The sequence below is a fragment of the Motacilla alba genome, chromosome Z (assembly GCF_015832195.1).
Source record: "Motacilla alba alba isolate MOTALB_02 chromosome Z, Motacilla_alba_V1.0_pri, whole genome shotgun sequence".
Lineage (NCBI taxonomy): Eukaryota > Metazoa > Chordata > Aves > Passeriformes > Motacillidae > Motacilla > Motacilla alba.
The window spans coordinates 62779786-62790826 of record NC_052046.1 but is presented as its reverse complement, the minus strand read 5'-3'; the positions used below and the strand labels follow the sequence as shown (position 1 = coordinate 62790826).

Sequence of the window (11041 nt, the reverse complement as noted above, 5' to 3'; positions counted from 1 at the left end):
TTGACCCTATTATTCTTATGATCCAGATTTTCCACCTAATCCTAAACTAATTTAAGATCTTTATTTGGTACATCCATGATTGACACTAATTATCTTAAATGTTTTTTTAATTTTCTCACCAAGTTCTATATTACTTGCTTCCCAATGTTAAAAGTTATTAAACGTCTGTGTGACACTACAGGTTGTTGAATTCTCTCAAACTCAGATTTCTCTTACTTATTCAAGAAACATGTATTTGGATCAACCCCTTTTCTTTCTTTCTTTTTTTTTTCCCTTTTGTTTTCCTGTAATGGTGTTATCTTCCTTTTAATCTTTAAATCCTTTCCAGTATTTGAGAATCACTGAAATAAAAATTAATGATCCATAGTATGGCTTATTCAACTTCCTAAATTCTTGGATGTTGTTTATCAGATATGCTAGTTTTAAAATATTTAGTTTTAGTAGATGATGTATTAATATCTCTCTTTAGATACTCTTGGATTGCAAAGTATTTTCACCATTTGACTACATGATCTAGATAGCCTTTAAGAGATATGGCAAAATATTTACTGAATACTTTTCTTTCTTACTTTACTTTTTTTTTTTTTTACCAATTCTGGCATTTCCAGCTAGTATGGATCCCATAACACAGTGGAAGTGAAACATTTTTGTTGTTTTTTGGAGCAAACGCCTATTTTTCACCCTCAACCAAACTATCTCCATGGACTTTCCTACGCCTATGTTTAATTTGCTTTTCTTATCAATCTTGTATAGTTTATAATTTCAGGATTTAAAGCCACTATTAAGAGAAGTCTTCCCTTATGTCATTGGAGCCAGCTGCTTTTAGTTCCCGTCTCTAACTGTGATTTAGTAGGCCTGGGCTAGTGATGTGTTGTTGTCTATATTGAGAGATCTCATTCCCTATTCCATCTCTATTCCTAGGTCAGGAATCCCTATTTGCCAGATTCTCCTGCAAGATGGTTCAGTTGGCTTAACTTAGAACAGAATTTTATTGTTTTCTGGCTTTGACTTATGTTTGGTTGGTAAGTTGAATCACAAGCAAATATGTACAGAGGTGGAACAGAGCTCATACAAGGGGTGTTGGGTGAGGATGGACAGCTTGCCCCATGCCTTTTGACCATATTGAACCACTGAGGAAATTGCCTCGTCATGAAGCTGTAGTGGAAACAGTTGGGTTGTGTTCAATTACGGCAGGCATCTCAATCAAAGGATTATTGTGTTATGAGCACATTCAAAAATATAAAAGTTGACCATTTGTAGTAGCACCTGGCCATACTACTTGAACCTGATTGCTAACAACAAATGCAATCAAGTAATTCTGACTTGGTTGTCATTAATGTTTGGTTGTGCAGTTCATGTAGGCAACTTAAGATGAAGTGTTATTTATGTTTCTTGGTCAACTGCATCAGAGAGAGTTTTATTTATGTTTATTTCTTTCCACAACTGCTATGCTCCCACCCCCCCTTTTGAGCTCATTCTGGCATTACAAATGAATTACCCATAACCTGCTGACAGCAAGTTCGGCAGCTTCTGCAGTCTAGGACCTTCCTAGAAGAAAACAGCTTGTTGTACAAGAGCACTGAATTTCTTAACCCAGGCAAGTGTTCCAAAGGAGTACTCCAAGATTAGACATGGATGACAGAAGACCACTTGAAAGCTAACAGTATCTCTGTAAATCAAGGTGTAAGCAGGCTCTAAATTGCTCCAATATGATCCTTACCAGCAGCTGTGTGTTTTTCTGATTTAAAAGTAAATACTGACTATAGCAAGGAGGTCTGATGTAGTGTGCCTTATTTCCTGAGGCTTACATCAGTTTCTTCACCACAGAAATAATCCCACACTATTTTTAACATGTTCCTCACCTTGATAAGATTGCTACTACTACCATAGTTGGGTTATAGAGATGACAGTGGAGTATATGCTAACACTATTCTCTGTAGCGCCAGTTACACATATGGAGACCAATGAAAGATATACCTGATGTGATCTAATACTCTTTTGAATCATTACATGTAAACATCTGGTTAGATCTGATTGTGTATCTGTTGTGAACATACAATTCACATGGCAGCAATAACCATTAAAACTGACCTTGCTGAGAGAGAGGCAAAGAAGGGCTTCCTAAACTTTAATGGAGATACAGAACAAGTATGGAACACTTTTAAATATTGAAGAGAACAGAAGGTCCTTTAACTAAAGGCAAGTGTCCAAAAGAGACTTAACAAGAATTTAAAAACAATTGTATAACCAATCTTTGTCTGAACAGATGAGTAAGATATTGTTCCTTACAAACACCAACCAAGATCTTAGCAATATTCTTATTGTTTTACAATATTTTACAATTCCAGAAAAAAACAACTGAAAAGATCACTGAATGGAGTAGCAGGAGATAGCAAGTCACTACTTAGCTTTTACAGGGGTGATGCAAAAATCTGTCTTCTGTTAAGACTCTGTTGTTTAGGGCACCATATGCTGTAAATACTTTACAGCTTCTGTGAAGAGGACATAGCAGGACACTGGTGCTGCTTGTCATACAAACAAAGTATTTTTGCTCCACACACTAAAAATAATGGCAACAGTAGACTGTTGTCGGTAATTGAAATAGTGAACATATCTTCTGGATACTACTGCTCCTTCTGCGTGTTGATACAAACACCTCTGCTGATGACCTAGACAGAAGGTATAGCTGAGTCCATGCTTCTGGGCCCAGAAGGACTCTAACCTGGTAAAACTCAGAACATTTTTTGCTTATAAACTGATGCTGAAGTAACAATTACCACTTCAAGAACAGCGTAACACTTTTTTGAAAGCTTCTTTTACAACCTGTGATAACAGCTGGTTTTCTTTATCAAAACCATGTTACTGTAGGACTGTTTTGAGCTGGAGAATCACTTGGAGAAATGACTACAAAATGGTATTTGCCAAAAACCTCTTGAATTCCAATGAGTGTTGTTGTGGCATCCCCTGGGAAGCAGCTGGCAAAAAGAGTCACCTTAAGCAATCTGGAAAGGTCATAGCTGAGGAGAATGGGGGTACAGGTTCCATATTTCTCTTACTGGGAAACTTATTGTTTCCTGTAAGGAAAGGCTGGTACTTAGGTGAGTGCAGTACTGACAAGTTCTAGCTCGTAGCTAGGTGAACAGAACACATCCTCCATGTTCTCCCATCGTATTAAAGACAATACTTCTATTTTGAGAAGTTTGATAGTCTTCTCAAGTATCTTGCAAAATGCCAATAAAGAAGCTCTAATGGCCCATCATCCTGAATTTTTTTAAATTTTCAACTCTGCTATGGGAAAGTTGTGGCAAATACCTGTTCTTCCCTTAATCTGTAGAGAACACTTGTGCCCACATTAATTTTTTCCTGTAATTTCCTTATTCTTTCTCCTGTGAGTGTAGTGTTTGCTCTATACTACTCTATTCTATCTAAAGGGACAATGACAAACAAAAATATTTTAGGTTACAGTAATTAAAATAGCTATCCCAGATTGAAAACCAAAATTAATTGATTCCAAAGGAAGTGAAAAAAAGCAGTTACAGAAAATGCAGAATTAGAGTTCTAAATGTTCAATAAGTAATCCAGAAGAGGCCTCTTCTTTTAAGACTGGTTGCCTTATATTGGTTATTGAATGAACTAAGGGAGAATCCAAAAATCAACATGTCAGTAATCATGGAGGTCAAAGTCAGCTGAGCAGGAATACTTACTGGTGTAATAATATATAGAATTAAAGATAAAAATTATGTTTTCAGTTGAGCAACTTTTTAATCAGTCCAATCAGTGGTACCTCAACAGTAGATGTGTTATCTGATGCTTTAGTACTTTGAACTGTTTTTAGCTTATGCTATGCTTGGAGGAATTCCTGACTTTTTTTCTTGCATGCTCTTAAGTATAATTTCCCTTTCATAACAACTGAAATGGAAACTAATTACATAGCAATTGCAAAACTGAAGATAGGCATCTTAACATCTGTGTATCTTAAGCTTTGCAAACATACAAGACTTGAAATATAATACTGTTTGCCATGATGCAAGATCTTGTTTTCATGTTAGATAGCAAAACTCGCCACAGTTGTAACTCTCATGCTGTTCCAGTTCACAATCAAATACCTTAGCTCCTTCAAATACCCTGCATAAATGTTACTTGGCAGTGGTAGAGATAGATTTCCTTAAAAACTAACTGATTGTGTAGTTAGATAATAACAAGCCTGCTTGGACAGTAGAGATCCAGTTTGCAGCAGTTGTGAGCAGTATGTGGGTACAAGTCAAGCGTTAACAGATGTGCCAGAGCAGCCTCAGCCAGACCTGTTACACTTTAAGTTCAATGAATATTAGAAGAACTGAGCAGCACCTTTTTACATTTCTAACCAATAAATGAGGTGCTGGGGGATCAGAAAGCAAATGACACATTAGCTCTCCAAGGCTCTGGCCTGTTCTTTGGCCAGTGTTAGATGGACCACTCAGTCTGACCACTAAGTATTTGTGTCCTTCATTCCTGCCTGCCAGCAGAAGATAAGAATCAAGCCCTTGGACTATTGCTTTCCTGCATGACAAGAATGGTACCTCTACTGCAGTGATATCCAACCTGATATCCAGCTGAGAAAGTGAACTTATTAAGTCATTACTTACTAAGCGTCTGCAGGCCTTGGGATTAGTAGGAAACAAACAGATTCAAAAACATTTGTTCAGTTTCAGCTTCTGTTCTGTGCTCAAAGCTTAGAAGGACTAAACCATACAGACTGCTGAAGAAGTACTAAATTGTCTGCTCTTTTTGACTGGTGGAACATTAGAAATCAGAAGGAATTACTTCAATCTTGTCACTAATTCTTCTCCTGCACATACAACAAGATATAGGCTCATAAACAAAGACATAATGTACAGCATTTGATAGCACTATTTACAGACAGCAGCTCATGTCCACGAGTCAAGATTCTTCTCATAAACATATCCACAGTTTTGCCTAATCTAATTTATTAGTGAAGTGAATCAATTTAGTAAAGGTATAGGGCACTACTGACATTACAGTTTAGTAAAGATGAAATGTTCTAGAGAAGTCATCTTTCCATCCACCTTCTCTGTGATGATTTTAAATATACAAAAGAGTACATAATGATCTCTACCCTTTATCACTTCAAAATCAATCTTTTCAAATGTTCAGTGCAGCCATGGTTTTTCCTCTATTACCTTATTGCTTAGAAGAACTTAACTGCAAAAGTACAGGCAATATAAATCAGTATTTAAATTATATATTACATGTTTATTATGGGTGCAAATTTTTAAAATTTACATTTTATGAAAATTCAGAGTATTTACAATTTTTGAAAGATAAACTTGTATGTTCTAATTTACAGTCTAACGTAGTAACAAGTCATAAAAATTCAGATCCTTTAGAGTTGTGCTTACAAATTAATTTTCTTAGGAGGCAGCTTCAAGGGACATTGCTGTATACATAAGCAAGAACCAGCTTGCTACATAAGTTTTTTTTATTTTAAATCAGATAGCTACACATACTTTTTACATTGTTTTTGAGTTTCTTTACAAAATGTCTATATAAACTTGTATGGCTTCAAAATTGTAACCTGCACCCAAAGTAAATGTATGAAAAACACCAGAATGAAGGCTAATTTAAAAGTGCTGAAACATTAACTACTTCATTTGTCTTAGAAATTAATGTAATACTTGATTAAAAATAGCAGTAATAGATTTGGGTTTTCATTAATAAAATATTGTTGTGTTAATCAGTTTGATTGTAAAGCAGGTTACAATTGAAATTCCAATAAAAAGACCACCATTTTATGAGTTGTAAATTTATCATCAGTAAGATCAGCAAAATATAGGAGCCAAATATACTCTTCCAATCAAATCTACAGTACACTATGTTCTTAGTACTAACAATGAAACTCTCACCGGCAAAAGTGTCTAGTGTACATGAACATTTATGCAGCTTCTACAAAGGAATAATTTCTTGTAAAGCTTCAGCAGTCCAATTCATTACTGGCTTTGCATGAATTAACTCAAGCATGTTTTACTGTTTTAACAGAGAATTTGAAATAGATACCGGTATGCTAAATGTTCATTTGAAATTGCCACATGCAGGTTATTGAGTTATTTTGCCCCAATGCTTATCATTTCAACATTACAAAAAAAGCTTGGTAATACAAATACATAGAAAATTTTCTAAATTAGTGACTTGCTTTAAAAAATGTTACTGATGTGTCAATTCCCTGTGCTTAGGCTGTAGCAAGCAGATTAGATTACAATACAAATATTAAAATTGGTAGCTATAAAAAAAATGAACACATGACAGGATTTGTCATCCTGCAGCCATAAAATATCATTTACAATGTATCCTGAAGTACTGTGTGTACATTCACATCAGACATCCCCAAAACCACTCAAAGTCTGAAGACTTATAGCCTAAGTAAAGAGTAATGCTGTTTGCTTTTAGAAGTTTGTTTTTTCTATCCTCACTGATTTTTCAGATTCTCCTCTTTGGTGACATCAAAATTAGTTAATGAAAAAGTTTCCAAGTACTGCATGATGCAGCTCCCTTTACTAAAACCACATTTAATTGCAATTATTCCTTGAGGAAAAAATTCAGTGTTTTAAATTTCTTTCAAAACAAACTACAGTTTTTGCAAACCTGCCTTCTAAATAAATTGCAGTAAAAAGAATTTTTAAAAAGTTCTGTGCATAATACAAACGCCATGCTTTCTTGATGAAAAGCCAAACTTTGAAAAAGGAAGTGAGGCACGTAAGTATCAAATTGGATAGGCACAGACATTTTTAAAAGGCACAAAAGTTATGCAATTAATATAAAAATAAATTAAATCTACTGCATTAACTCAAACAATAACAAGGCCCAAAAAATTTTACTAACTGCAGAAGTAAATCTCTGCTGTGTTTTGCAATTTGTAACTCATTGCACTTAGTTAAAAAAAAAAACCCTACATGAAACAACTTAGATTTTAATAATATATGGTACATGGGCATCAGGTTATTTTTCTACATCTCTAACTCAGCTGTTCTTGATGTATTCATGGAAAGAAGAACTACACGAGACATAGCCTCTGCTATCTTTATCAACTGTCAATTAAAAGTTGTCAATTAAAGAATCTGAAAAATGAGTATTACTTATGAAAATAGCTCAAATATTTCTTACTAGATCTCCTACATTTTAGGTTTAATGTTTACAGTACAACGTAAAATTTCATACTTCCATTACAACTGTGGATTATTATTTTGACTTCATCTATATAAAGTTACTAATTTTTCAACAAATTTTCTCGAGTATTGCAGTTGATCATTTACAGACAGTGTTGAAGTTAACTTCAGTGCTATTGTAAAATAATAAAAAGTTTTCAAATGACTCTTAAAAGTGCATTTACTTTCTGTAGTTTAGCCTAGAAGTAAGTAATTATTTTTTAAAATTAATGCATGTTAAAATAGTGTTTGAAAAATAGAGATGGCAGAGTTCCTATTGTCACAAGTGTTTCTTGCACTCCTGATCCAATGACTTTCACACGTTCATCAACAGTCTGCCATATACCGTCCTGAAAAACAAAGGTAAGTTTTTTGCAGTCAATAGATAAACCAGATTTTGTCAACATTTTCCTTGGAGCAGTCTGAATAACTATGGAAAACCAAACTGACTTGTCAGAAGTGTTTCAATAAAGAGTAACTATTTATACATCACTCATTTAACAGTTTCATAATTTAGAATTTAACACTAGAGAATATATAACATTAATTTGAATATATAAGCATGTCAATGTCTTACCAGTGGCAAATCTCTTCTTAAGAAGGGAAAGCCGATAGCCAGTGCCTACGAGTTCCACATCTGCTCCTGAAAGGGTGCTTCCTTCACTGATGAATTGCACTGCAAGTGTTGCTGGTTTACTAGGTCCTCCTGAAAGCTCAAATTTTGCCCTGAGGGATCCAGAACCTATAAAAACAACAAAACTGAGAAGCTGATCATTTTGCAAAAACAAAAGGATCTCTCCAAATTTTTAGTAGTAAGAAGTGAAACTAAAATGGTGACCTCTGAGATCTATTCCCAGTGGTAGTCCTACATATGCTTTCAAAAGAGGTAAGTCTGTTTTTTTTCCAATAGTCTGTTTAAGACAATGACTAGTGAATGGTTTAAAGAGAAACAATATAAATTTGCGCAAGATTATCCAAAATGTGGGTATCAGCCTGGTAATCACTTACTGATTGGTCCCTATAATAATTTATACTTGCTGATCTCTAAGTACTTACTACTGTCTATCTTGTGGTAGACGGTATCTGATTCATAGATAGGAGATACTATCTGCCTTTCACTAGCAGAACATTTAAGAGTTGTCATGATCTATCTGGATGAAAGTACATGAACAAAAACATTGGAAGAAGTGCAGTTCCAGTTCTACAGTAATGTACTCAGAGGAAATAAATTACTAGGTTTCCATTAAAGACAAGGTCTGATTAAATATTTCTCACAAATTTCAGTTGATTTTTTCAGAGACGGTGGTGATGTGGCATCACTCTGATAGTATTATAAAGCAATAATAGTTTAAAATTACTTTAAGTACATTTCTGTAAGCAATGAAAGGCATTTTCAAAATCCCCACATTGCTACTACTTTTTAGTTTTAAAACAGGTCTTTTCTTGCTCTTGTAAAGTGTGCTGGGAAAATGAGATTTAAACTAAAATTAATGGAATAATTTTACTTTAAAACAGCTTACTATTCCTATCGATAAGAACTGCTAAATAACAAGGAAAGTTACTAACTAAAATGGTACTGAGCTAAAAGCAGGAACTAAAAGAAATTGTTTCACACAGTCGCTTGTTCTTGATAAATTTAGCTTAAGATCAATTTAACTTCTTCAGTAGGTCTGCCTTATTTCAGTAAACCGGAAATTCTTTCTACTCTAACTATGGAAACTCATATATTCAAGTGCTTTGAAAGTTTGTTCTGTGTGTTATCTCTCTCCAGCTGACAGATCACATAATGTGCTGGACCATAAAAAGCCCCCTAAAATTTTATCATGCTGTCCACCAGAAGAAAAGACTTGAAGACACTTGTCCTGACATTGACAGTGTTTGTGCAACTCCTTCCTTTGCTTCTGTAAGTGCAAGATCAGCACAATATTGCTTCCTCCTGAACTGAGAGTACTATACATGTTTATACTCAAAGAAAAGGGGAGGAAAAGATGATGGGATGAGAAGGAATACAGCAGAAGCAGTGGGATATGTGCAAGTCTGCTGTCAACACACATGATGCAAACTGGATCCCTAGCAGCGAATTCTGCGCTGTTCTGCAGGTGTAAATTTCCTCTTCATCTGGCTGCATTTATGTTTCAGTGTGATTTTTCCTTTTAAAAGAAGCCACAGAGTTCAGATAAGGGAGGGAAGAAAAAAGAAGAGGGCTAATCCAATGTAGTGAATACAAATGGCAAAGAACTGTGAGGTTAGTGAAAGACAAAGTATACCAGACTAGAGTAATCACCTGTGTTCAATAAAATTCTGTCTGTTTTTGTTTGAATGATAACCACAACTTTGAAGCCTTTGCAGGAATAGAAGTTGTCTTCTCTTTCCATGTGGTTTCTATATGAAACCAGTCACATTTACAGGCAAATCTATGATTTCACTAAATTCTTAACAGGACTAAAGGCCTTTCCTCTATATTAGCAGTTCATTTCTCCACAGAGGCTTTGAGGATGACATGCTTTGGCTGCTGTACTACTTCAGAAAAATACTGCATCTGCAGAGACTGCAGGGGTTGTGACATCAACTACAGCTTGGAGAAAGGCACTGGGCAGAGGACAACTATTGGTACCTTATGCAATATTGTATAAATTACCACTCTGAGCAGATGTGCATAGATTAAGTCTTTTCCTGGAGTCATTATGGTCAAAAAGAGGACTCAAAATGTTGGTCAAGAACAATATACCTAAACTCAGGACTTTGGGATTTTTTTTTTCACCCCCAGTTCTTACCCCCACTTACCTCCTTCTAATGTATTTAAATTATCTATGTGTGGAAAGACACAGATATTGAACCTATTTTCATTTGAGTAACTGCTCACTTCCAAATTGCATGAACGCAGAAAGCTCCTATCCTATCTAAACTCCATTTTAGGACTACTAACTGTTTTCAGGGTACTTCATTATTTTCCCTTATATAACTAATAATTAAATTTATATTTTGACATCTCACTCATAATGGAATCTCTCAGGAGGCAATTAATTGAAAAGAAGGTGAACTAGTAAACAGGTTACAGCATGAGAAAATATGTAAAAAGGAATTAGAGGGCATAGAGGCTAAAATGATCACCTGTTTACTGATAAAAATTGTCTGTACAAGAAAGCAAAACAAAGGAGTTCAACTTGCCTCCATTCTCAGACTTCTCTGAAATGCTAGATATTTTCCAACATGCTTTCATCTGGTCTGCATTCCTGTAAGGGAATGGTAGGTTAGTTACAACTACTGCATTTAGAACTTTATTTCCCTTGATTTACACTGGTATATTACAGACATCTCTAAATGGAAGCCTATAAAAATATTTGCATATTTTAAGGTAAGTCTGTGGAAAACTACAGGAGGAAAAGAGGAAAAGTGAAGGGTGTGTCTGCATCACTCCAGAGCAGTGAGCTCAGAAGAACACACTCCATTACACATTTTATACAGTAAATTTTTACACATTTAACATTGTCCTATGTCCCCACCTATGGCTCCAAATTCAAACCCCTACCCAGTCTTGAAGGGTAAGGTACTCTGGAAGCAGTCTGGAAGCTTGATGCTTCATGATGAAGGTAGAATGGGGAGCAATGTTGATTGTTCTCCCCTAAGTGAGAGTCCTGAGAGCATGAATTTTATTCCGTTTCCATTCTGGTAAAAATAATTGGCATCAGTAACACTCTGTTCAAGCGAACTTCAGACACTGTAAAGGGGCAGAAAAGGGTACCAAGAGCTGACAGGGCATTTTAACTCCTGGAGGAGTTTCTAGCAGTTGCATTAGAGGAAAGTCAACAACTTAAAGCTGTGAGCAGCATGAAGTGCTGATA

At 35.3% G+C, this 11041-nt stretch overlaps 1 protein-coding gene across 6 annotated transcripts in view; it reads right to left on the bottom strand.

The window, feature by feature from the left end:
• Positions 1 to 574: 574 nt before the first annotated feature.
• The window catches only part of FCHO2 (FCH and mu domain containing endocytic adaptor 2), an 89212-nt gene continuing 78745 nt past the window's right edge, over positions 575 to 11041 (bottom strand). For 4 of the 6 annotated variants that reach the window (XM_038125756.1, XM_038125759.1, XM_038125757.1 and 1 more), the window contains 3 exons: positions 10368 to 10432; positions 7777 to 7941; positions 5233 to 7549 (listed from right to left, as the gene is read on the bottom strand). In XM_038125756.1, the coding sequence (XP_037981684.1) occupies positions 7527 to 7549; positions 7777 to 7941; positions 10368 to 10432 (253 nt within the window). In that variant the 3' untranslated portion in view covers positions 5233 to 7526. Of the gene's footprint in view, positions 7550 to 7776; positions 7942 to 10367; positions 10433 to 11041 lie in introns of all 6 variants that reach the window. The other 2 variants (XM_038125764.1, XM_038125761.1) reach the window with 1 other exon arrangement.